Source organism: Gambusia affinis, linkage group LG05 (assembly GCF_019740435.1).
Source record: "Gambusia affinis linkage group LG05, SWU_Gaff_1.0, whole genome shotgun sequence".
Classification (NCBI taxonomy): domain Eukaryota; kingdom Metazoa; phylum Chordata; class Actinopteri; order Cyprinodontiformes; family Poeciliidae; genus Gambusia; species Gambusia affinis.
The window spans coordinates 9824927-9852616 of NC_057872.1; the positions used below are offsets into that span (position 1 = coordinate 9824927).

General features: G+C 38.1%; 2 protein-coding genes across 6 annotated transcripts in view; both read left to right on the forward strand.

The window, feature by feature from the left end:
- The window catches only part of LOC122830488 (CUB and sushi domain-containing protein 3-like), a 240494-nt gene extending 227172 nt beyond the window's left edge, over positions 1-13322 (forward strand). For all 5 annotated transcript variants that reach the window (XM_044115818.1, XM_044115821.1, XM_044115820.1 and 2 more), the window contains 7 exons: positions 6185-6364; positions 6657-6722; positions 7663-7821; positions 8192-8304; positions 9019-9106; positions 11497-11638; positions 12823-13322. In XM_044115818.1, coding sequence (XP_043971753.1) covers positions 6185-6364; positions 6657-6722; positions 7663-7821; positions 8192-8304; positions 9019-9106; positions 11497-11638; positions 12823-12982 — 908 coding nt within the window. In that variant the 3' untranslated portion in view covers positions 12983-13322. The remainder of the gene's footprint in view (positions 1-6184; positions 6365-6656; positions 6723-7662; positions 7822-8191; positions 8305-9018; positions 9107-11496; positions 11639-12822) is intronic.
- A 3981-nt stretch (positions 13323-17303) lies between these two features.
- zgc:110410 (uncharacterized protein LOC553618 homolog) overlaps positions 17304-27690 on the forward strand; it is a 31291-nt gene continuing 20904 nt past the window's right edge. The window contains exons 1-3 of the mRNA XM_044116987.1: positions 17304-17378; positions 17483-17617; positions 18778-18922. Coding sequence (XP_043972922.1) covers positions 17304-17378; positions 17483-17617; positions 18778-18922 — 355 coding nt within the window. The remainder of the gene's footprint in view (positions 17379-17482; positions 17618-18777; positions 18923-27690) is intronic.

Here is a 27690-nt window from a genome sequence, read left to right on the forward strand (position 1 = left end):
TAGCATAAACTGATGTAAAACTGGCACTTTCACAGTTTGTTCTTTTCTCATTCCCTCTTTCTGCTTAGAGTAGAATAGAAATATTCTTTATTGTCCCACAATGGGGAAATTTCTGTGTAACGGCAGCAAAGTGACAGGGAGTAACATCAAATAGATTAACACAAAAGAGAGCATAGAAATATCTATCTATCTATCTATCTATCTATCTATCTATCTATCTATCTATCTATCTATCTATCTATCTATCTATCTATCGTATATATATATATATATATATATATATATATATATATATATATATAGATAGATACATATATATATATATATATATATATATATATATAACTATTATTATGTTAAACACCATGGATATGGAGAAAATCTAACATTTAAAATTATAGTGTACAAATAGAAAAGACAACAAAAAACATTTTGACAAGCAAATGTACGTCCTCTGTGTTACGATCGAAGTCAGCAGTAATTATATCAAATAAACATTTTATAATCTTCACGGGTTTTATTATTTTCGACTGAGTAAAGAGAAATGCAAAAAACCTTGCTTGTCAGCCTTTCACTTGACAGTTCATAGCTCATTTCTCCTCCACTTTATTTTTTAAACGTTGACCCTGTCATCAAACGCCTCTTTGAATGATTCAGGAGGCCGGGCAACTCCTGACTCCTTAATGGCATTTATTGCTGAGCTGGGATGAGCTCTTCAAATTAAGCAGCAGTCACAGCTAATTTGTCTCCATTTAAATCCAGGTGAAATGTGTGGTGAGTGCCTAAATAAACCTATCGGGAGGTTTCAGTCTAACCAGAAAACCAGCATCCTATTAGTTTAAAAGTTTAAACAACTATATTAGGCGTTGGATCTTTGTGCAGAGACGAGCTGAAAACAGTCTTCTTTCACTTCTGCTAAAATCTATTACTGGTTGAAGAGGCTGGAGTCTGTACGAGAGATACTGTGCCTGAGGACTGAATTTTCTTTCTTTTTCTCTTTTAAGAGAACACACTATAACACAGGAGTAAAATGGAACATAAATTACTGAACCTAAATTTAAAGTCTGAACCTTTGAAATGGAAGCCTCTTACCATTACTTTGAAGTTGCTGAACACCATTTCTCTTTATATCCCCCAAGGCAAAGGTTGTGCAAGATAAAAGCACTCTCATTATTATGGAAATACAAATCAAGATCCAACTTATGTTCATTTAGGAGCTTGTATTGCCACAGCTGTATCTTAATGCTCGGACATCAAAATGGACGTCAAAAGTCAAACCAGTCACTCACTGTTCGAACGTCTCTCATTATGCTATTCTTTATCTGAAAAAGTGTGGTATTTAGACTTCGTAGATTGCATTTCACAATTGTGCTAATAGATTATTTGAAAAAACACTTGAATCCCCCAAGGATTTTGGACATTTTTATCAGGTAATTGGTACATTGAACTGCAGTAAATGATGGAGATTTTGATTGACACAGTAGTTGTTATTTATATATGTCAAGGTAAGAGCCTACCTTGACATATATAAATAGATCAATAAGACTTAATGTTTCCAGGTTCTGGACTTTATGTTTTGGCTTCTGTGCTTGGCAGGTGCAAATTGTAGTTCGGTATATCTGTCATCTTAAATGAAGCACCCTGGAGCTACTTTCTAGCATTGCTCCATCACATGTAGCGGCTTGACAATGTATTGATTTTTCCTCTGCCCTTGTCTTGTCATTGTTCCTGCTGAAATTATTAGAGAAAAATGTATTTGGTCTTCTCTAGATTGTACTGCCACTGCTTGCGAAATTCAGTGCAGTTCTATGAAAAGTAATACATATTTCCTTCATCTTTGCTTTGTTTGTGTCACAAAGTGTTTCAGATCATTAATCAAATTTTGACATCAGAAGACAATAAGTTCAGTAATTGCAAACTACTGATTATCATTCATTTATTAGACAGGGGGGGACAAACCCAAAGCAACCTGGCCTGTATGAAGATATAATTGTTCCTCTTGTTGTATCATGAACCAAGAGCAAAGAAATTACTTAGATCAAGCTAATCTGACAACATGAAGGCTGAAAGAGCAACACATTTTATCTCAATTTAAAGAAATTCAAGAGCACCTATAAAGCAACCTCACTTCCACATGGATTATAAAACTATTTCTAAAGCTTTGGGTGCCAGCGGACCACAACGAGAACCATTAGTCACAAAACATAGAAGACTGATGAACTTTCCCGGGAGTGTCTGGCTTACTAGTGTCTGGTCAGAAACGACCCCAGAATATATAAAACTCACGCGCTTTAGGCTAGGTTTGCATTCATGACTCAACAACAATAGAAAGACTGGATGAAAGTGCCATAAATGGGAAAGTTCCGAGGTAAAAATTACTATTGAGCTGAAGAAACACATTGAACATCTCACATTAGCCAGAAAAAGGGGCTTGATGGTCCCCAAAGCCTTTGGTAAAATATTCTGTGACCTGACGAGATCAAGCTGAACATTTTGAAATGTGTGAATCCCATTGTGTCTGCCACAAAACTAACAGAGTTTCAGAAATTGAACATAATGGCGACAGTTGAGCATTGTGGTGGCAGTCTGATGGACTGGGGCTGCTTTGCAGTTTCATGACCTGGATAACTTGCTGCGATTTATGTAACCATGATTTTTACTTTAGCAACAGAATCTTGAAGCAGAATGTTCACAATTGCCTAAGTAAAGCAGTCATTATGTGAGAATTGGGGTGCATGCTGGAGGTTCTTAGTCCAAAACAGGACAACAGAGACACACTGGACAAACAGCAGTTCATGCACACATTCAAACCATAGGCCAATTTAGAGAAATCTATCAACCTAACATTTATTTTTTTGGTTGTCAGGATGCCTAACCACTTGGAAGAACTCTCAGGGGAACATATGAGCTCTATGCAGAAAAGCCTTGAGACCTAAAAGTAGTTTATCTACAAAATTTGACTTTTTGGACAAAAATGGGGTTTTTTGTTATTTTTTGTCCAAAAAGCCAAATTTTGTTTGTCGTGATTGATTTGTAAAAACAATTTAAAAGTGTAAAACATCACGGACGTTTGGGGTGGGAACTAACTTTTTATTGGCACTATTACATAAAAATCAAACAGTTTTTCTAAAGTACACTCATCCTATTGAAAACAGTGTTTTATGATGTATTAGATGTCTGGTTTTCCAACTTTTACTTTCAAACACCTGGCTGCTAAAGTATGAACACGATGTCCCCACAAATGGCCAAACGTCCATTATGTTGCTAGCTAGCACTAAAGTAATATCCAACAAGAACGTCTTTCCAGTCACAATCCTCTAGAAATTGTTTTTCATCCTGGCATTCCTTCCGCATCCTATTTCCACTAATGTCATTAAATTGCCATGAAGGACCGATTTGGTACTGTGCAGCTGTCTCCCATTTGACAGCTGGCAGCATGCACTTTCACTTGCAAGCATCAAAATTATTTCACTATTTTCACATTATTGTTGATGGCCCGGAGCCCGAATGTTCAAGCCTGCCGTGTTCTTCCAGTTGGGGTGATTTGCATATGGTTTCATTTGGTTGAGAGAGTTGTTGTTGGAAAACATTAAACTAGACAAAATCCACTTGAGAGAAAATGAACTTATTTAATATGGTCTATAAAAGGCTGTGTTTTGAAAAGGCAGCTAATTCAACTTGTCAAGATTTCCCTTTCAGCCAAAGCTGTTTTCCTCTAAAAGAATAAAAGATTTTGTCACATTTGATGTGAGCTGTTAACGGAAAAATAATAAAAAAATAAAACGGTTAGCATATGATGTATTGAATAAAAGAATGCTTTGACATGAAAAGTAAAAAAATGTGAGGCAGGAAAATGCTCACTTACCCTATTCGGTTATTGCATGTGCAGCTTGAGGTCCTTTTAGCAAGTCTCTTGGCGAACTTTAGGCACCTGCATCTGGACTGTTTATCCCATTTCTCCTGAGGATCCTATCAAGTTCCATCAAACTGAAGAAAATTTAAACCGCCATCTCGATGTAACAGCAGAAATGATCGGTGGGATTAAAGTGAAGGGTTATCGTAGGACAGAGGACTACCTACCCAAAAGACTGTCTTTTTTTTTTTTAAGGTTATTGCCTTGGTAAAATGAAAATACATGCATCATTGTCATTGTGTGGGCTGCTGTCAGAGCTGTCATTGTTTTATCAAGTCTGACCGTTCTCACTGCTCATTCAGCTGAGAGGTGCTTTCATATGCTGGTGATGATAATCATTTTTAAAGATGCACTCAGGCGTTTGCCCACATATTTTACACTTACTTAATCAGTTAGGAGACACGATCTGATTAGGTGGGATCGTCAAATTAAAAGTACCGTTTCGAGAGAAAAAAAAAAAATATTTTTTCCTCTAAAATGTAATATGTTAATTGTAAAGACTTTAGGTTTTAGCTGCTGTAAATAGAAATAGTCATAATTTACAGAAAGAAAGACTTGAAAACATCAGTGTGTGTGTGTAATTAATCCATATAATGTCTTTCATTTAGTAAATTATGCTGCTGAAATAAATAAGCTTCTTAGTAATGTTCCAATTTATTTAATATGATTGTATTGTATGAATTTAATATGCATTTCTCTTTAGTCCAATTAGACTGGTCTAGTAATTTATTGCTCTCTACCTCATTTATCTGCAGCATAACCACTTTAATGTACAGATTTTTACAGTGTCTTGCAAGAGTATTTACTTATTTTCTTTTAATAGACATTGTGTAATGTTACAAACACAGCCTCAGTACATTTTGTGCACTGGAGATGCTTTGTGTAAGTTTACTACTTTGCTACTCAAAGTCGTAAACAATTACAATTGTAAAGGGAAGGGTCGTATCTTCCCTTCTTTATCAATTACACTGGCATGTGTTTGAATTCAGTAACCCTAAGTTAATACTTTTCATGCAAGTGTAGCTGTATGTCTCTTCTAGCTTGGCAGATCTACAGACTGTAATTTCTCTCTTTTCTCTTTCTCTTTTTTGCAAAATAACTGAACCTCTGTCTTGTTGGGTGTAGATGTAACCGCAAACATTTGAGTTTGAGCCCATGTGACCAGAGCACCCTTAGACGAGTCCTGAATCCCCTTCTTGAATTGTGGAATGCTGCTAAATCCCCAGTCATGTTACACTGTCATGTAGCATGACAAGTTCAGAATATGGCATCTTCATTTTGTGGTTTAAGATAATGGTTAGTCCAGGGGCAGGGTGAAAGTGAGCTTATGCTAACCTAAAACACAGTACATATTCTTTGTATATAAACTCTAAATAAACCATTTAACTATTGTCATGTTTGCATTAGGGTGTTATTCACACAGATAGTTTACACGGAAAGCGTAGGTAGGATACTGTTTGTCTACAGTTGTCTCTCAGCCTGAACCACATCCTAAGAGAGGAATAAGATTCTTGTTTCTCATGAGAGCAACTGCAGACAAGAAAGGCAGCATAAACATCAACGAATGAGCATTAATTCAAACAACTTTAATATTTTTTTCTATTTACACCACTTTTATTGAACAGTCCGTCTGATCCTAAATGCTTTGCATGTTCTGTTTTCAGTAGGTCTTTCACTCAAAAAGGTCACTGGTGTCATTCTGCCTCCTCCATTCTCAGTTCCAACGTGATCACCTCAAGGCAGATATGAATCACTTCTAACTTTTAAAAGAATACTTAGTTGGTCCTAAACTCTCCAAATTTACATACTTTTGTTATTGTAGTGGTGCATTTTTGAACAAATAAAATTTGCATAACTGATTTTTTCCTGTTTTGCTACAGAAAACATGAACACTCCTCCATCTCACAATGTGAGATGGAGGAGTGTTTGTTTATTGGTAAATTATGCAAACACTAACTGGTTGAACTTCATACTGCCATTTAACTTTGGTGTTATGCTTATGAAAATTGCAAATCACTGGCTTTGACAGAGGCTCCTCTATCAGTCCAATCCTTTTTTTTTTTTAAACCTCAACTTCTCTCCCCCTTCCTCATGAGGACCTAATTACATTCGTCTATCTTTACACGTGTGCTCGTGTGCGTGTGCGGGGGTGGGCGTGTGCGAGTGTAAGCCTCACTGTGTACAGACTGGTGTGTGAATTTGGCTCGCTTGTTATTTGTGTCTCCCTGAAGATGTGTGTAATAACACATTTGCCCTCTGCTTAATCTCCAGCTCACTCCTGCAAGCAGCCAAGGAGCCCAGCCAACGCTGACGTTATGGGTCTAGACCTGCCCTCCTACGGTTACACCCTGGTGTACACCTGTCAGCCAGGTTATTTCCTCTCCGGGGGTTCAGAGCACCGTGTCTGCCGCTCTGACGGCAGCTGGACGGGCAAGGTGCCTGTGTGCAGAGGTACGCTGTCGGCAGAGGTCTGCAGGGGCAGATGAGTGGAGAGGGTGGCGAAGCTTTGAATTATTGTATATGGTAGGATGCAGAGAGTGGGGGAGTGCGTTATTGTACTGGATGTCTTGTAAGACTGTTTGGATGTGTTTGTTTGTATTTTCCAGAAATGTTTAAGTTGCAGCTGCAAGAAAATGAGGGAAAGCTTAAAGCATGCAGGATGCTATATCTGTGTTCCTGCAGCTTTAAGCCTTGCAGTGCATCGCCACATCTCAGTGACAATTCATATTTATGTTCATTGCAGTTGGATCTAAATCCCAAGAGAAAATAGTCAAACCCGTGCCAGGGACACCAAGCCCTAAGATGAAGGGTGGGTATTTAAATACATGAGCTACTTGTGTAAAAATGCTACAGACATGCTGACTATTGGAAGGAGCTAAATTTAAAGCATTGATAACCATTTTATTGTTTGTACTCTGCTTTGTTTAAGATGTGCAGCCATGTTTATGCTCTTGACAGGTGAAGTACTCTGACTTTGGCACAAAAAAAAAGAATCTTTGTAGAGAAAAGCTTTCTTTCACTGTTGTCCTGTTTCAGCTTTGTGGATATATTTTATAAGTATAAATGAGTTCAATAGTTTCCAGATTAATGGACTTTGTTTAATTTCTTTAATGACAATACTTTTTAACCCTTCACCCCTTTATCTGTTTTGCTTTTGAAATTTAAAGTCATCAAGGAGGAAGAATTACTACAAAAGGATAATTACTGGCAATTAGTGCTAGACTTGTTATCAGGAGGGAATATGAAAAGGTCACAGAAGAAGCAAGATCTTTTTAATTAGGAAATATCAGTGCAAGGTGGTAATTAGCTTACCTCTAAACTGTAATGTACTCTATGCATGTTACTGCTAATAATAGTATTTGTAATGGAAATAGAGAGAATTTGCCTCTGGGACCCAGATGCAATATAAACAAACAAACAAAAAAAACTAATCAAATGTGAAGTTTGCAACATTATGACAGATAATTAAATTTTAATGCTGTCATTTGTATGACTTTTAGCTAAAATCATGCATGTAATTTCAGAAAACTATTGCCATTGTTTTCTGCAAATAAGTACAAGTGGTCACCATCATGTATTTCTAATTTACAGTATTTCCAACAATAATTGAAGTAATAATTTGATCTTATGTAACTTAAATGAAAAAATGATCAACCGTTAGATGCTTGAAAGCAATATGCTGTACACATCTGGCTCTGTTTCCTTCCTGGATCTATTTTCTAACAATGTTTTTCATTGTTTCCCTTCAGTTCCAGACGATGCGTTTGCCCCGGATTTCGTCTGGAAGGGTTCCTACGATTACAAGGGGCAGAAACAGCCAATGAGTTTGACAGTCACCAGCTTTAATGTTACCACTGGAAAAGTCAATGTAACTTTAACAGACAGTAGCACAGAGTTCCTGCTCTCTGGTGAGTCATCTATAAATTATCTGTCTCCTGCTTTCTACCCTTCACCTCCCCCAGCACCTCTCTGTATGTCACTTCCATTTATTTTCAGGGCGCCTCGTGTCAGTCAATCACCAAATGATCTCATGCATGAGACTGGAAATTAACTATTGGCTTTAAAGACGGATGAATTAGTCAGGAGGACCAACTGTCTGCCCAATCGAGAGTTTTATGCCTGCTCTCTTCCTCTTTTCAATTTGTTTTTCTTTTCTGAGTGTGAAACTTCTACGTTCCTCAGTGTGATTTTTGTTTTCCTTTTTAGGCTTAATTTGCTGTTTTAATTACTTCTTTTTTACTTCATGTCTTGTTTGCCTTTTTGCTTTTCACCTTGTAGGTGTGTACAAACGCCAGGAGGCACGGTTAACTCTCTTGCTGTATCAGATGAGAGCACTGACCTACAGCTCTTTGGGCAGGATTACGGATGAGTCCTGGGCAATGGATGGATTTGTGAGTATACCAGTTAGGGATTTTGAAATGATACCTGAGAGCTAAATGCTTGTTTTATTTTTAATTAGATTTGTTACTTTCAAGTTGATGCTTCAGGCAGCAAAGCATAATCTGCAAGGGAGAAAAAGCCTTTCCTGGACCTAATTATTGCAAAGTCTTCTAATTACAACTGTGATATTGTTTAAAGCTCTGCAAGAAAGTCAGAATCAAATTAAAGGGATGCTCATTTCCGGATTCACAGTGTCTTTAGATTTGCTTTAATCCAAATTAGCAGTACGCTGAATGCTTCGCTAGCAGCTTATGTATCTGGTGTTTTTACTCTGTTGCTGAATAAGTGTCAGACATAAAGTTGACATCTGACAGGCCTGCAACAACTGCATGACAATTCTAGTCGGAGCTGATTTTTTTTTTTTCTTTTACAATAATAAACTTCAAGGTCCAACAAATAAAACCTTCTGACAGGCAACTGCGCAGCACACTGAGCTATTGGTGGCATACTGCACGACTCCTATTGTGGAATGCAATTTAAAAAATAACAAAGGTGTTATTTCACATTTTAGAGCAACAAAATATGTGGACTGTCATACCTAATGCAGTATGTTTGCAGTTTCTGATGGGGCGTGGAATATACTTCACACCTTTTCAAGTGCTTTGCTGAAGCATACTCCAACTGTACATACCGCTTCTCAGTGTTGCATTATGTTTCCCCGGTAGGTTTCGGCTGAGCCTGAGGGTGGCAGCTACGTGTTTCAGGGCTTCATACAGGGTAAAGACTACGGACAGTTTGGACTTCAACGACTTGGTAAGCAACTCCAAAAAAAAAAAACACCCCAAACCCCCGCCACCATCTGTCACTCATACTCATGATGTAGAAGAAAGAGAAGGAATTACATATTAATCCGAAAGTCAGTTTTGTTTATTATTTCCTCGTGTGGAAGTTTAAGCTTCAGTCTGTTGCTTGGTGTCATATTGTGAGCAGTGTGTATTGGTTTACTGTTAATACCAGGAGAAGTCACTTCTCCATGCCCCTGTTTGGATATTTTCAGAAACATGTCCAAACTGCGTATGGTTCTGGGTGGGGAACGTGTTTGCAAACCTACAGGCAGTGTTACAAAATATGTGAAGAAACATTGATGTTTTTAATGTTTTTTCTCATTTCTTTATTTTATAATTATTGCATTCATTTAGCATAGATTTTACCCCATGCCTTTGATTTTAGTTGGCCAGTAGTTCTTTGTGTTTTTTTTAGCCTCTGCTGGACGGTTCCTGTGGTTTATTTCTTGTCAAAAACCTTTCCATTTCTGTGCTTCCCGTGCTGGCTTTAGGAGCAAAACAGCTCAATAAATTTAACTGGAAGCTTGATAGATTGATGATTGAAAAACAGATTAGATTTTATGATAAAAAATATGATTGGAAATTGATTAGATTAATATTTTTTTTCCTTTTGGCATTCTTTTTCTTATATTCCCTTCAGTTGTTAGAAGCCCCCCAACCTCTGGAGGCTGCAGCCCTCATGTCAGAAAAATAGTGTCCTAAGACATTAGTGTGACTCCTTGGTCAGCAAGCTCACTCTGCTAACCATTCAGCCACCATGGTCACCAATTTACTTTGCTGGAAATTTAGAGATTTTAATTTCCTATCGTTGATGCTAGAGATTTTAGCGCAGATATTTATGTCCTCTCTGCTGTAAAATATTTGCAAAGTAACTACTAGTGTTTAATTGTATTTATGAATTAAACTATAGTAAGCTGGCCATTTTATGAAAAGAAAACAAAAGTTAACCTAAAACTGTGTGGTGTGGTGGGGATCTCTGAATCATTCTGCTTGTGAGCTGAATGAGAAACAATGAGGGCTGCTACAGATGGATCGGATTATTCTATGCTTATCAGAGATTCTTTTAAACACATTGTCTGATTTCTGAAACTTTAACTGTGTTATAAAATAAAACCAAAATGGATTCTTAGTTTCCCAAAAAATAATTCCTAAAATCTTGTACTCCCTTGTGAAGCTGGATGTCCTGATTCTTCTCCTAGATATCAGCGATCTTTTGCTCAGAGACTGCTCTAGTATCTCGGCTCCCCTGGGCTGATGCAGTCTCTTAACAACCAAAGCACTTGTCAACTTGTCCCCACAATGTATGTGAGCATGACTCCGATTCTGAGTGCTCACATAACCCACTAACATCTGCTACGCCGGATTTCACCTTTGCTCTGAAGAATGTAGACCATTTTCCCGAGGCAGTTTGAATGATTTGTGACGTAAAATCAGACATCAAGCAAAAACATGCGTTTGAGTGGCGAAGGCAAATTAATTCAGCTTAGCTGGATGTCAGATTCAAGCCAGATGGTTTTGTTGGCAAGTTAGATGCTACCGGCCTCGAGTGTTGACACAGCTCTGGAGCGTGAGTCGTCGTTTTGCACCAGTATCACGATTTTTTATTTTTTTTTTAATTTGCTGGAACATCTGCTCATTGGAAATCTCCTAAATTAAACAAGCCAGCATAACACAATTACTCAACAGACTCGGCCCTTTGAGATTCTCCAGAATGATTTTAGCAGGGAATGTGCAAATAATGATAAATGGATTTGTTGATAACATAACAGACTATAATGTGGTTGCTGTCTGTTGGTCATTCTTAATAACCAATTGTTTACTGCATGATGACTTGGTACTCAATAACTGAAGCAAAATAACCTGAATGATTGGAAATTACAGCACATGCTTTTTATTGAATCAGATTTACCTACAAACTCTCTGGACGTGGTTGGGCTTAATAATGTTGTACCACAGTGGGAACATTTGCAGCTTTTTTGTTCCCAATAACTGCTGTCAGCCATGTCTCATTTAGCCACATTCATGCAACAGACAGGAGATTATCCCCTTCAGCATCATTGTGCTTCATTCCTTTGTGCTCATCATCTCTGCTGTCATTATCACATGATTGTTCTCAACTCGATTATCACAGTCACAGTGATGATTATCAGTGTGATCAGTATGGCTGGCGTTTTTATCAAACGGCTGCTGAGTCTTGTCTGCATTATGATCCTCATCTTCATCACCATCGTCGTCGTCATCATCCCAACCAGATATGCGTTCTTCTTTCATCGCCTTAATTTCACTGTTTGCACTTTATGGCGTCATTAAATATGTTGCACGCTGATGACTGGATTTAAAATGTTTGTCTTTCTGCAGGTTTAACTCTGAGAGAGAACGTTACGCTTGCGGACCCGGAGACCATCGGCTCCACCAACAGCAGTTCTGTTGCGGTCGCTATCCTCGTGCCTTTCTTTGCTCTCATCTTCGCAGGCCTCGGCTTTTATCTTTACAAGCAGAGGTAGGCGACGCCACTGGGGGAATGCAGAATACGAATTTGCTTTACTTGAACTTTTTAGCTGATTTCCACAAATTGAGTTTTTCTTTTTAGAGAGGTCGACATGGTTCATGTGGGGTCTGGAAAAATGCGGAAAATATACAGCTTCAATTCAACAACAGCAAATGTCATCTCGAGACACTTTAAAAAAAATAATAATTTCAATGCTATCATACATAATTTCTAATTAACACTAGTTATCAAACAGTACAGTAAGCTAAGTTAATAAAAAAATAATTATAAATATGAATGGGGCTGAATTTAAATAAGTAATGAAAAATATTTGTATTTCCATTTTATTTACCCCTTTTCCTGTAACCATCCATCCATCCATCCATCCATCCATCCATCAATCTGTCCATCTGTTGAGCCCAATATCTGTTTGTTCACCTATTTATTCATCCATCCATCTGTTCTACCAACAGTCGTTTTCCATCCATAGAGTGATATATTCAACCATAAATTCACCTTCCTTCCTTTATGTTCTGTGTATAAAACCTGACTTACGATTATAAATTTAAATTTGTCCAAGAAGGACTGTAAACATATGAAGTTTGAATCTGGAAAGGTGTAAAAATGTGGCATATTAAATGGCCATGATCCTTGAGCTTAGTGTTCACCTAAAGGAAAAAATGTATTGGGATAATATAGGTGATGCACTGAGGCCAGCGCACACAGCCTGCAGTTCTGCAGTGGGGCTCCACACTGAAACAGTCTCACACTCGTAAGAGACTTCAAAGCATGATGCAACGTTAGTCAATGCATTACCATCTGAATGGAATTACACAGCGGCATACATCAGTGCATTTTAATGAGAAACGCTTCAGTGCTGTATGTATTTTGCTGAAGGTTCATGTGCCGCATGCACAGGGAGACATTTTGTCTGATTTGTAGCCATTAGCTCTCTGAACAGTTCACACGTGCAGAGTCTGTGACATGCAAATTTCGCTCACAATATGTTCGCTACCCCTGAGAAGGCACAGGGGCTCCTCAGACTGCTCTTCTCACCAACAATTACCTCACAACCTCATTTACCTTTAGCAGCTGTCCACACCAAGATAGTAGAAGAATGTGAGGGAAAGTAGAGGCTGTTAATTGTCTTTCTGCTAACATGCAACCTCTTCTTTTTTTGTTTTTTTGTTCCACAGGAAAACAGATAAAGCTCAGTACACGGGATGCTCCGTCCACGAGAACAATAACGGACAAGCCACATTTGAGAACCCCATGTACAACACAAACACGAAAGCTGCGGAGGGGAAAGTCGTCCGCTTCGATCCCAATCTCAACACCATCTGCACCATGGTTTGATGTCTGCTAACGCATAGAGATGGGTGGAGAATGAATCCTAGAATTGTTTCTTTCCTCTTCGTCATTGAACAATATACACAGAAAACGCTTTTTTCTCCGTTTTCTGTTGGCACGCAGCAAAAGCAAGAAAATTGCTCAGCTGCATAAAGCACAGCTTCAGCTTCAATTAAAGTAGCTGATAGCATTCATAAGAAGGAAGAACAGTAGGTTTCCTACCTTTTCAGATCTTGTCTTTTTGCACTCTGTGAGTGTTAACTCCTTGAATAAAAGAGCTTCTGGCATAAAGATAAAGCAAGTATTTTCTGCTCAGTTGTATAAATATAGAGTCGTTATTTCACAATACCAAATAAACACTTGCTTTTTTTTTTTAAAGAGATAACCTAGATCTACCTTCTTTTTTCCCCGTTTCCCCTAAGTCCTAATGAAGATTATTTTTAAACACGGGGGAATAGGAGACTCTCAACTGTGAGTTGATCAGCGTAATCCATTTTCTATTTTACAAACGGCGGGCGTGTTAGAGGAGCTGCAGAAAAGTACGGTAACCGTCTCCCTTTGAATTGTGTCAGTGCTGTAGTCTGCTCAAAGTTATACGGTCAATTATACCTCTTAATTGGATGGTACCTCTTACTGATGAGATATATGGCCAGGGATTTAACTACAGAAGTGCAGTACAATTTTTGAGTGCCACTGGGAATGCTACGGCTTTTATTGTTACAGTGCAGCTTCTCTAAAAACAGCAGAATACATCTCCCCCACCAGTGGCATAGTCTGCATTCGGTTTACGATCAACTTGGGTGCAATTAATTTGTCAGAAATAATTTAACCATGACCGTTTGAAATTGCTGACTACCCTAATAGAATAGTGGAGGCAATTTATTCATTCCTGTATGTTAGACATGCATTTTCTGATTTTGTTCCTTTGCTCATAAACTTTCTGTGTTCCAAATGAACTAGAGTGGATATAACCCCAGCCTTGAGCCTGTATTTCACACTAATCTCAAAGTAGGAGTTTCTTGCTTGTCCTTTACAAGTGTTTTGCTTTTGGTTTTTAATTGCAAGGTCGTGAATCTCTACTGTGCACAGACCCTACAGCTGGCCAGGTTTCCCAGAGGTTTACTTACTGTAACTTTGGACGTCGTCACATTAATGAAAAAGTGCATCAGCAGGCCGTTGGAGGTGAAATGAAGCTCGTTGTCTAGTTTCTTGCTCTGGACAATTTTTATTTGCCTTATTTTAGAGTAACTCAAAGTCAGAATAAGTGCAAGCACTAACTCATCTCTGGTTTTCCCAAACTAGCATCGTTTTCTTTGGGAAACTGTGCCTTAGACAGAAATTCTTGAACCATACTCCTACTCTAAGACACTTTGTGAATATACAGCCTTGGCTAATTTTGTTTACCCTTTTCCTGACATGAGTCGTCATTTCAGTGGCTTACTTAGCCATCAGCTTCTGCCAACAAATGTACAGTACACGAGAACGAATTTGCACACCTCGACATGAGCCACCATCACTCAACTATGTTTTAAAAAAAGAAAAAAATGAATTTAACACTGTCATCACATTTCTACATCATTGCAGTGCCTTGAATACTGTATAGGCATAAGTTTCGAAGGAAAACCCCAACATTTAGTTTTAGTAAAGCTGCACACTCATGTCATCTATCTGCACAGTTTGCAGTGATTTAGTGGAGTGATGTCAGATGGTTTAAAGAAGACTAAATGCAGCTCATAGTTTCATAACTGCGCATGTTGGCAAAAAGTGATCCTGTATAGCAACTGCTGCTACAGTACTTTATACCACTATAGTGACTCCTATCATTGCTATTCCATTTTGTACATTTATACAGTTTTGATAATTGGATGGCACTCTTTGGCGACGTCTTGTGTTATCAATATGTAATATATTTTAAGAGTTCACTTTTCCTATGGATGAGAGAAGAAATGCATCTGGTACTCGCAATATAAAGCGAGTCTTGTATCCGGGGACTCCAAATGTAGAATGCTTTTAAATGTGCCACACAATTGTTATCCCATCCAAGAACCTGTGTGTGTGAATATGTACATATTACCAAACTTTTGTAAAGAGATCTATTTTTTATGCAGATAAAGCATTTGTAAGTTATTGAATATGTTGTGTAAAATTTCACATGTAAATGTCATGTAAGATCAAAAAGATTTTGTATTTTTTCTTTATCAGCAATGTATAAATCGTTAATTTATATATAAAACATACAATAATTCAGTCGTGTTGTTTTTATTCTTATTTGTGAATGGAATGTGGCCATTTGGCACCATATTTTGTGTTCCAAGGTTTGGTTTCCACATCTTTTGGCCAGTATGCACCAGTATGTGTCCTCATTTTTCTTGCATGCTCTTCTCCTGAAGTACAGTGACGCAGGCGCCAAAACATTAATCCACTTCTTCTGCCGCACCACTGAAAAACTGTCAGTTTACAGTTAGCTTCCTCAAAACATATCATTCGGCCCTAAAAAGTCGATTCACTGTAACGCTGCTTTCCGCTATAAAGGGAAATCAAGATACTAATAAGAAAATCAGACACCTCCTTATTCATCGACTCAGAACCTGAGAAAAAAGCGAGTCACTGCTCGGCTAATTACTGTGGGTAAACATGCAGGGGGGGACATTGTGGAAAGAGCAGTTATTGATTCAGTTTGGTAACACAATCCACAACCTCCATCCAATGTTTTGTTCTGCCAGACATCGCAGAAGGAGGAGAAGCCACCCTTAACCACATTTCTCTCACATTTAAAATTTGATGGTCACAAGCAACAACAAGGACTCTTCGAGGCTGCCCAGGAATCAGCAGTGATGACTTTCTATTCAGTGTTTTAAATAACATAATTCCACTTTTTCTGCATTAAGGATATGTGAAGAGTGCAAGTGCTCACTTAATTCTTTTGTTATGTTGCCAAGATGTGCCTATGCACCAGCTTCCTCACAATCAACACCTGCAATCTCCTTGATGGTTCAGCTAATAAACACATTAGACTAACTCTTTGCTCCCCTTGAAGTTAAGATTCTGCTTAGTGTTATAACAGAAAACACAGATTTGGGTGGGTGAGGGGAAAAAAAGTGCCTATTTATCTTTCGCGAATCTCACTGACCTTTTGTTTGTTTGCAGGATTTTTGGAAAAACTCAGAAGCCTCGACCAATCCTGCTTTCTGTGTTGCCATAAGTGACTTTGCATCCATTTGAGATTGTCCATTTTAGTCACCAGTTCAGTTGCTGTTTAGAGTTTTTATTACTTGTTATGTTCTGCTGTTTTATGCATTGGGTTAGTCTGTGAAACACAATCCATACTGTCCATGGTATAGAGTTCCTGTTTTAATGGGCTGCTTCTAAAGGCTATAATTATGTAAAAAAAAAAAAAAGAGAAAATAAAACTATTTTAAAACTGACTTAACTGCTCTTTATAAACAGCACAAAGGCTGTTTGTAATTAGTTTTACCACCCCAAAGGGTTGTAGAGTTTACTAAGATGGGATATTTAAAGAGTACCAATTCAACTTGCACATTTTATGTTGTTTATACTGACAGTGGCTGAAATTCATCTGTTAAAAGAAAAAGAAACGTGTTTGCTTTTATGCAGGGACCAGACAAAATGTTGTTTGTTAATCAAACTTGTTCTTGTTTCCAAGGTGACAGGATTTTTAGGTGGATTGACTGCATGCAAACAAATCTATAAAATACACAGAAAACAAAAATGAAATAACTTTCAGATCTACTTTATCTTGCATACTGTAATATTTGCACTAATAACATAGGTATATATATATATATTTTCGGCATTTGTGATGCTAACATTTATTTAGTTCATGCATTTCATTAAAATTGAGGATTTTGTCCACAAATGAAACAATTTGCCACGCACATCGATGTGTGTGCTCGCATACGTTACAGAAGCCATTACATTCAGAAGGTGCTCGGAATGCAAAATGTTCAAAAATAGTTTGAGTCATAAAATATAGCAGAGAGAAAATAGTTAGCTTTCTGCTGTAACTTTGTGATGAAAATAGATGGATTTGTCCCACAAAAGTATTATCATCATATCGCTCATAGTTTGTCGGGATAATATGCCTTGGAATGAGATGAAGCAAATTGTGGCAATCATAGTGGAGACAGGCTGCAAGAGAGCATGATAGAAATACCAGAGAAAAGAAATGAAAAAGAGCAGAGCAGTCAAACGCCTGAATGGCAGGAACTGGTTTGATTTGAGGCTCAGGTTAAGCACATGCTTTAATGTCTAAGCCTGGGATTTGTGTGTGCATTACTAATATTTGCCAGAAGGATTTCCAATTGAAATGACTCTGAAGCTTCATCCAACCGATTTGGCCAACGGGATGATGGTTCGAGGTAAGCTGGTGGCAGCTGGAGATGTCAGAAAGCTCAGGGTGTTTTCTCCCTGTGAGTGTACAACTCATTGTAACACAACACGGACTTGACCCGTGTTTGTTCCCCGAACGTTGCTCTGCTTCATTAGCACTCCGGTTTCTGTGTCAGGGAATCCTCCGAGGGGCTCCTCTGGTGCCCGATGACAGGTTCATGCAGCGGTTTCTGCACCATGTCATCCCTACAAATGCTCCATTCAGATTTGGTGACTGAGCAGGATGACGCGGTAAGCTGATTATACCGGCCTGTCCATGCAGACATTGGTGGGTTTGTGGCGAAGCAATGTGACGGGCAGAGATAATCAGTTTGGTCTATACATGGTTATAGACCATGGCCAGAGCCGGTAGATGATCCCCAAGGCGGGATGACTGGTTTTCTCATTTACAAAAAAATGAATTGTTTGTTTCTATTTGAATTCAGACAATTATTATTGACTTCCATCCATCCAGAAGTATTTCATGTCTATTTAATGTGTATTTCCTTTGCTACATGGAACTAGAGGACGTTTGAACTGGGTTGATGTGCTCTTCTTTTTAATTTCACTGAGAATCCAATCAGCAGCGTTCTGGATCATCTGCAGCAAATCTGATTGACTTGAGTAATCAATGTGACTAAAGATAAACACACGGATGACTTTCTCTAGATCTTGCCAGGACATCAGCCCTTCAATCCAAGTGATTGAAGACCAATGTTGTAATTTTCTTAATGTGTCTCTGAAGGTTCAGACCTGAGTCCATCACTAAGCCCAGATTTCCGGCCTGTTCGCTAGTTTTGAGCATCTATTTTATTCTTTGGAAAAAACAACAATACATAAAGGTTACCTATAGCATTTATTTATTATTCTTCAATACATAAATTTCAGCAAAAATATAAGTTCCCCGAACCATCAGTTCAGTTCCCTGAACCATCATTGCGTCGGCACTCTGAATACGACCACTAACAAATACGCCACCAATATAAAGTTTTTTGCTCTATACGGTGAAACAGCGGTTTGTAGTTTAATTTAAAAGATTTTCTTTATGCTTTTTCAATTTTTTTGCTTTTGTACAGAAACTACATATGTACATTGAAATGATCCTGCCCAAATTCTGCCAGTTTATTTCCTTTGGCCTGTTACATAATAAAAAGTTTAAATGCTAATTTCTAGTAAAAACATCAACACTTCCTGCTATGACTAAGTGTTGATGACAAACTCCTCTGACAGGCGTTTTGTGTCTCACACCATCTTGTGTTTACAGTCAGAGGAAGGAGTTAGTCAAGTTGCTGGGTTTCCTCCCTTGTGCACGTCAAAGTGTAATGACTTGTGTTTGCTTTCATGGATCTTTTGCTTCTAATGTGCTGGACTGTCAGTTGACTAACTAGCCGCTTTCTCTGTGTGTACTTCAGTCTTCCACTAATGAGCCATTTTGCTCAGCACTCAGTGGCCAGATGTCCTCGGGGTGGTGGACTGTTCATGAATCAAATGGGAAGCTGTTGAGAAAAGAAAACCCAGAGGAACTATCAGTCACAGCTTATGACTATCAAACTGCAGGTAAGGCACTCAGAATTCAAACGAGACAGAGAGTGGGTTTTAATTTCCACAGCAGATTAGGCTGGCCTGTCTGGCTAAAGGATCAAACCTAAGAGATTCAGTTCTGGAATATATTGTGGCACCACAAAAGCTCAATGATACAAAGACAAAGTTGCAGCCACTTAACATTTCAGGATTAAATGTTTCTAAAAGTGCAGTTTAAGAGAGTGTTGGATTTGATATACTCATTTTAATCTTAAAGCGGATGAATAATGTAAATTCTTTCATTACTGTTTAAGGAAAATCAATTTTTAACCCCCAGTTAAATTGCTCTGGGAAATGACCCACAGTATACTAAGCAAGTCGGAATAAATTGAGGGGCGGTAAACGGAGGTCAAAAGGCATGAAGAATGCTATCATTAAACCAGTGAGGGGCACTGAATGTGTGTGTTTGGGTGTGTTTGGGTGGGTGGGGATAGGAGACAAGATTGGCGTCGGTTTTTCTGAACATGAGGGATTTTTGGACATACCTACAAGATGATTAATAACCATGCATCTCTCATCATAAATCAGGAGAAAGATGCATAATGTAAAACTCCTCGCTGCCTAAGATCACTGGCACATCACACACTGAGCTGAAATAATTAGAATATTCAGTTGAATATGTATCACTGGAGTTTTAACCTTGAAGCGTAAACCAGAAAGGAGGGATTTTTGCTGAAATGAAAAAGCAATGAAGAGCAGTGTGACAGCTGAGGAAATATTCATATCCTCGCCAGAGGCAGATGGGAGGATATCCCACTTGTTTCTGGTTGTCACTGTTGGGTGTCCACACAGCTCACTTTTGTTATGTTTTTTTTTTTAAACTTTTCTTTAAGTGTACTTTCAATCTTCGATGAACTGAACAATCATGCTCTGCAAGGTACATCAAGAAGGAAAAAAAAAACAGTGAATTATTTATTTGAGATCCCTCTAGGAAGCTTCTCTGAGAACGTGCGACCTTCACCTCCGCAACAGGGAACACCCGATGTCCAGCAAGGAATTTCTGAGTTTCTTGTTTTTCTTTGAAATTATTGTAATTTGAGAGACATTTAAAATCTAAGCACATTACAATTTATGTAATCTATGTGATCTGAAAGTTGAATATTGTCTCACGCTAGAATAAATGTGGATGCATTTTAGCGAAACAACACTTGCACAATAATTACACTGTGCACCAATTACACGTGTGAATAGATTTTTGAGTTCATTCTTCTTGGTTGAAGCAACTGTAGCAAAGCAGATTTCCCTTGTTTTAGAGATTATGTAATTCTCATGTGGACTTTCTACCCCATGATCTGCAATTAAGACACTAGGAAACAAGAAAACGGTTGTGAGATCTGGCTAAATATTACCGGGAGCTCTTTAAAAAGTACTCCGAATTTTGCTGAACATTTTTTTGGATGTTGTAACGTAACTCAGCTCTTTGCAAAGTTAGTGAAATAAATTTCTCGCTAAACTTTTCCCGTTGTATACAAGATAGTACCTCATATATAATTAACCGAGTGAACGGTTTCTTATTTTTGTCCATCATTGTTCACTGCTTCCCGAGCAGAAGACTGAAAGCACACAAAAACAGCAATTATTTTAAAAACTGGTGGTGTTTTTCTTCAGTGTCCCTTGTGAAACTCAGTATGATGAAATCACCGCAGGTATGAAAATCTCCAGTTTATCTGAACTTTGGATATCTTTACGCTGTTTTGTGTTTTTGGCTTAAAATTCAGCAGCAAACATCTTTGTTACTTTCTTTTACTTTCTTTTTTATTTTTGTAGCATTTGCATAAATGTGTTAAGCTCCATAACGAATGTAGGACGCAGATGTATGTGGTGTGTGTTGCAACCTGCACTTTGTGAACACGGTTGACATTTTAAAAGGCGGCTTTTAAAGCAACTGAATCACAGCGGAGACAATTACAATAAATGTACTCAATGCTTCCTGTGCCAATGTTTGAGTGCTTTGCAGGCGTATTGGTCATTCGTATCAAATGTAAGTCCATATTGTTGAAACGCATAAAATCATCAAGTCATTGAGAACTTGTTGCATAACAGTAATTAAATGATAACAAAGGTAACTCTTGCGACAAAACGGTAACTGTTTTAAAAGTCAAACAATATGCTCCAGCATTGTATTCCTAAAAAAAAAAACTATAATTGCCACCTGCTGGAGTGTTTCTTTTCCACGCTTTAGTGGCAGAGCGCATCAGAGAATGCACACAGGGGATCACAAAGCCTTCAACCAATCCCATGTGACCTTGATAAACAGTAGCCCCTCACAATGTGAACACCAACTCTCCTTTCAGCCCATGACAACATCGATCTAATTGCTCACAGGGTGTCAGGCTTAATAGTCCCCCACCCTTGTCTCCAGCAATTAATTGTGGAGATTTTTTTAATTAGCTCCTAATGCCTTGTGACACGCACCTGAAGGGAGCAGAGTCAGTCTGATGAGGAGAAAAACAAGTGGCTGCACACAGCCGGTTATTTTTGTTATTTTGAATGCTTGAAAAAAAAAAAAAGAAAGAGTCCCTGTGATCCAGCGCTGTACTGGTGTAACATAAAATCCCTGCACAGTGTGACTGTAAGGTGGTCATGGATGCTGCTGTAACATTCAAGCCTTTACAAAGGATTTCATACAGTTTAAAAAAAAAGAAACATTTTTCAGAAGCTCTATAAGCCTCAGCCATAACAGCATTCCTGTGAAAAATATATGTCCTATATTAAAGAAATTCCCCCCCTCTAATTATTCACAGAAAAGAAATCCACAACAAAAGACCCTGAGCTTGTGATGGACTAATTAGACTACATAAATACACAGAAAGCTTTGTTGGCGAGACAAAAAAAGCTTTGAAGAAAATTCATCTTTCATTGTCGTAGTATAATCTCACAGTGAAATATTCCAAATAAGAAATCCAACATTTAATTTTGCTATGGCTGATACCCCTGCTGTTAATAGATTTGCCAAATGGACAGCACATATGTAGACTTTTCACAATAATTCTCTGTGACAAGTCCTATTTTGACATTCTCCTTCGTGGATTTTTCTTTGTTATGCTTCTCTTCAGCTCAGCCAACATGTTTCCCAGACGAATAAAGGATGAAAGTAGATGGACACATGAAGGAAGGTTAATTCTGAGGCTGGTGAACCTTTTTGTTTTGTTTTGGGTTTTCCGTATGTTTTGGATTTTTATCCTATTGTTATATTCTATTTGACCCATTTTTACATTACTGGCAACATTCAGCTATTTTACAGAGTTCAGGCAGGTTAGCAAGGTTTCCAAGGTCCACAGCATCATACATCCTCCACCTTACTTGCCGGTGGGCAGGTGGTGTTTTTCCACATACTTTCTCTTTTACTTGTGTCAGACTCACCTTGAATGTTTAGAAAACTCCATGTTTGTGTTTGTGATGGCAGGAGAGAGAAACCTATCAGGGAAACGCTCCTCGACAACCAGTTGAGGATGTAGATAACAACGAATTGTTATCATGACCACAAGATGTCAATCTTTGCAGCAATCCTCTTGCAGTATTGAAGGAGTTTTTAATCTTCTTCACTCTCCTGGTCACCACTGTGTAAGATGAGTGTGTGTCCTCATCCAACCAATGGCAAAAAGAAACGTACTTTTATACCATAGAGTAAAAATGGTGTACTGTAATAGTAAGTTGTTTTTCCACCATTAGCACTGCTGCAACATTGACATGAGCATGATTGACAGCATTGAAACACTCTGCCTGGCTCTGATTGGCTGATTGAGACCAAGTTTTATATTTCTGCAGATGGCAGTAGGACCACATGGAGGAGACAGAGGAGCTTGATTATTTCACAGATTATCTGGATTTTTCTAAAATCTACGTAATGCAGCTTTAAAGAAATTACTCAGTTATACATTTTTATCAAGGGTAGCAAAAACTATTTTACCGATAATTTTGTTAATTTTGTGATTTTTTAATATCCTTTAGCCCACTGAATGCATGTACTGATCTTAAATGCTGCATTTTTCAAATATTCTTCATGGGAAGTTTGCTAATGCAATACAACACAATGTTTTTATTTGTATTGTGTTTTATTTTTACATTTTTAATGTTAAAAAAGATGACGAAGATCCTGCTTTGACGTCACTGGACGTCAGATGAAGCATGTCTTTTATACTCCAGAGTTGTGAAAAAAACTCAAAACACTCTGAACACTGATCAGAATATTCATTTTGCATCATTCTGACAGACATAGAGGAGACAGGAGGGCTGCATTTATGAGCCATGAATTAATATGTGACATTTAATCTTGTCAATGAAAAGTTTGAGCTTAATGTACAACCTCTCAGTAGAGCAGCGCGGCATGAATCATCGGACAGTGACATTTTGGATCTGTTATCAGGCGTGCTCTGCAGACACCGCAACTCATTTTACCATAAAATTGAAGAGCAGGGAAAAGTGTGCAACAAATGATGCTATCTAAGCATATGATTGAGCACATTTGTCCTGTGTGGAATAATTACACGGTCCTCTGTTGACACTAATGTGCCACATTGTTGCCTGTGGCGACTTTTAAGAGAGGACAGCTTAACTTGTCTGTTAAACAGACTGGGGAGAAAACTCCTGGCTTTTCACAGCAGGGATTTATGTCAACAAAGTGGAAAGACTAAGCTTGGGTTTTGTTTTTTGTCTTTATGTTGGTTTATTTTCTCCTCCTTTAGCTCAGGAGGAACATTTTGGTCACTAAGCGTGAACCTAAATACGTCTCTGTGGGAGGAAGGATGCTACGTGCGCAGTGTGTGAGTAGCTGGTGAGGGGCAATTTCTGTGTCAAGGATGAGTGGCTGGGTGCATAGATAAGGTCAAAAGCAAAAATAAAATAAATAAAAAATCTGGCTCCGTTTAGGATTCAGGGACAATTTGGCAAACGAGAGAGTTTTAAGCAAATGATCCAAGTTACAAATCTGGCCTCTTTTTGTTTGATTGAGCTGATTCATTCAACATGTTCATGCAGTGCATTGCACAGAAATGCTTTTAGGAAACTAGCTTTTTGTTTTTTTTTTCTAAGAATTCAGAGAGAATATGATGGATGATCCAAACTGCTACTATAATCTGCAGCACTTTCTGAATGCCTGTTGTTTTCTGGGTTTTTTATTTTTTATTTTATTTTTTGTAGACCAGAGAAGCTGCATGACAAAATGTTTCTTCCTACTATACAAATAAAGACACCATGTATTGAGCAGAGAAGTCTTCCAAAAGCTCAAGGACTGAGAATTATATTATCTTATCCATGTTATTCTCCCGGTGATGATGAGTTCAAAACTTTATTAAAACACTTTGAAATTTTTATAAAAATAGTAATTGTTTATGCTGTTTCTGTCAGTTGGGATGGCAACTTCTCCAATGAAAGCATCAAATTTCAGTGTCTCGCAAAGGTATTCATTACTCTTAGACCTTTCAATATCTTCTTATAATATATTTATTTTATTGGGTGGTTTTATTTTTAGTTTTTTTTTTCTTACATGGAACTATTTGACAAGAGCGTCACATCTTGTTTTGCATTGCCTATTTTCTATGCTCTTTACCCCGATACAAAGTAAATAAAATCTAGGGCAATGCCTCACAGAAGTCATTAGTAAGAATGTAGTCTGCCTGTGTGTAATCTAAACTCTGTATAAACCTGGTTTTTCTGCCAAAGCCCCAGGAGTGTGCCAGAGAATATTAGTCAACAGGCAGCATCACAACAACTAAGGAACACGGAGACCGGTCACAGATAAAGTTGCGGAGAAGTTTTATGCAGGATTGGGCCATAAAACAACATCCAGCTCTTTGACCGTCTCACGTAGCATTGCTTCAAGTGTGAGATCATGATGTTCTCCTAAGAGTACAATGCCAAAACAGAGGTGGATGACAAAATGTTCCTTTTATTCTGCTGTTCTTGTCTGAAATCCACTGAACGGGGTTTTGAAGCCTATTTTCTGATATACGCTCAGATATCAACAATGCACTATTTTTTTAAAACCTAATTGATGAGAATTCCCCCCATTTTAACCTTTTTAATGTTTAAGCTATGAAGAATGCAGAAAAAGCACTTTATATCAAACTGGGCATATCTGGATTGGACACCTGCATCTGAAAATTGCCAAACTGCAAGTCATCTGCCTAAGATGACAGGTGGGGCAAAGAGCGCTTTAAAGAGATAACCACACAAGAAGCCGTGACTTTCAAGTTCTCAGGTTTGAGAATATATTCACAGCACAACTATAAGATCTGCTTTTCATAAATCTGATATTTGTTGAAAGATGTCCTCTGTGCAGTCTGCCGTACACGCTGTCAGAAACAAAAGTGTGGAAAAGCACTTTTGTCAGATGAGATCAAAGATGATCTTTTTGGCCTCCAGGCAAAATGCTTAGTGTGGAAAATAACTAACACTTTACATCACACTGGAATCCACTATCACCTTGATAAAACATAGCAGTAGCAGCACGTACCGAGAGGATGGTTTTCTTCAGCGCAGATGAAGCACATGAATGGACTGAAATATAAAACTGTTCTGGAAGAAAAGTTGTCAGAGGCAGAACAAGACGTTCACCTTTGAACCAAGACAATGATCTATACTGAAAGACTGACTTCACAATAGTGCAGATTAGGTGTTGGTCTAACATAAAATCTTAATAAAGTAAAATGACATTGGTGGCAGTACTATGAATAAAAGGCTAAAAATAAAATTAGTTCAAAGGTTTTTAATTCTTTGCAAGACATTTTCTTGCCTGAAGCAGTTTTTTTTTTTTTTTTTTTTTTTTTCAGAAAAGGAGCTGTCACCTCAATTTTTTTGCCACTTGTCTGTGTTTTTACAAACCCCGAAAATGATGATTTCAAATACCGTAATTCTGATGTCTTCTTAATCCCATGAGTTCTCCTGCGCCAAAACTCATCTGTGTCCTCCACTCTTTTATTTCTTGAGGCCTTAACGAGCTCCTCAGATCTCTGTTTGATGAAACCACCACAGAGCAACGGCAGAGACGACTCCAGAACAGCATGTCAGAGGTTTAAATGAGATGAGTTCTCTGTTTGAATTTCAAGTGACAGACACTTCCCCAAGTTATAAAGTTATTTTTGTTAAGGAGTTTACTTGTAGTAACAACTATGGTGTTACTACTAAAATCTTATTGTTTCTATTTTGGCCCTTTAAGGTTCAGTGTCACTTTGGAGCTCACTAAAAGGTTGTTGTTTCTGCACTGCAGGTGAACTGTGTTTATTCCCTTTGCTGAAGCATAACTGCAGGCGCAGATGGAAGTTGAATGTGATCTTTAGTTGAACCTGTCCTCTGCCTCCTCTGGTCTGCTGCAGACCAGTATTTCTCTTTGACTTCTGTTTTGTTTAATAATCTTTTTTTTTTTTTGTCCCCAGTTGGGATACTGCACTCTAATCCAACCCCACAACTCTTCCCATGCTCAGATTTTCAAGAAGTTGGCTGCTTAAAGTGAACATGTGCGAGGCCTCCTCTGGTAGCTCTTACGTGCATCAAAAACATTTTGATGCACTGCTTTGAAAAAAGAAAAAGAAAAAAGAATCCTTTCCCAATGGAATTAATGAGCAGTCGGTGCAAAATGATTTGGACATTTTGCAGAGCTGCCAGCTGGTGATCTGTAAAGTCTCTTCATCTGCTCTGCTCTCCATTAGTCTGTCAGTTCGAGTACTAGATTATTCAGGGTGTCTTGACAACTACTGACTAGGTTACCATGGAATTTTCTGTGGATATTTAGCTTAAAAATAAGTGCTTTTAATGACCACTTCACCCTGTCATCATGAACCTGCCATTCTCTTAATTTAAAGAGCTGGTTTCTTGTTGACCGCTTCAGAAACCGAAGGCTTTCCATGAACATTATTGTGGAAATTTAATTCAGCACCCCTTTTTTCTTTGTGCTGGTCATGTGTCGTGCTGCATGACTTAGGAACAATTTCTGTGTTAAATATTTTGAATGGTTTTAAAATATTTTGAGGGGCTTAGTAATATGAAATTCCAAGTAAAGCTGCCAAACCTGGTGTGTAACATTAAGACACTCACCAGCCACTTTGTGTGAACAAGCCACTGAACTGGTGTACCTTATTTACACCTATTCAGTTGCTTTTTCACACAAACCAGGGAAACAGAAAATTCACACGCAGATTCTGAAAATCTTTGCCTGCTCAGATGAGTCTCAATTTTAGCTGTGCCATTCAGATGGTATAGCACCACAATTCTAGAGAAAATAACGTGAAAACAGCTCCATCAACAAGTCAGGTCATTGTGGTGTGAAGTCATATTTTGGGGCCCCTCTGTATTGTCTAAATGCCACAGCCCAGCTCAGTGTTCCTGGCCATGTCCATTTCTCTATAAGCACAGTGTGATCCCCTCCTGATGGCTACTTCCAACATAATAATACCCCACATCAAAAAGCTGCACAATTTTTTGAACATAAAATTTAATTTAAAATACTACATCAGCTTTCCCGTTAAGAAGTCTAAGGAAACAAAAAAAGCATTTACAGACAAATCAGCATCAATTGTGTGATGCTACAGAGTTAATGTGGACCAAAATATCAGAGGACCCATTAGCTTCTAACACATCTTATAAAGGCAGTTCTTAAGGAACTTAATGGTCAAAGTCTGAACTTGCAAGATGTGCCTGACATTTTCTAAGTGTATTTTTCTTTTTTTCTTTCTAACCAAAGAAATAAACAGGTAAATCTTTTTTTATCCTTAGTTTTCGTACAGTTACAATTGGTTGAATGGTTTCCT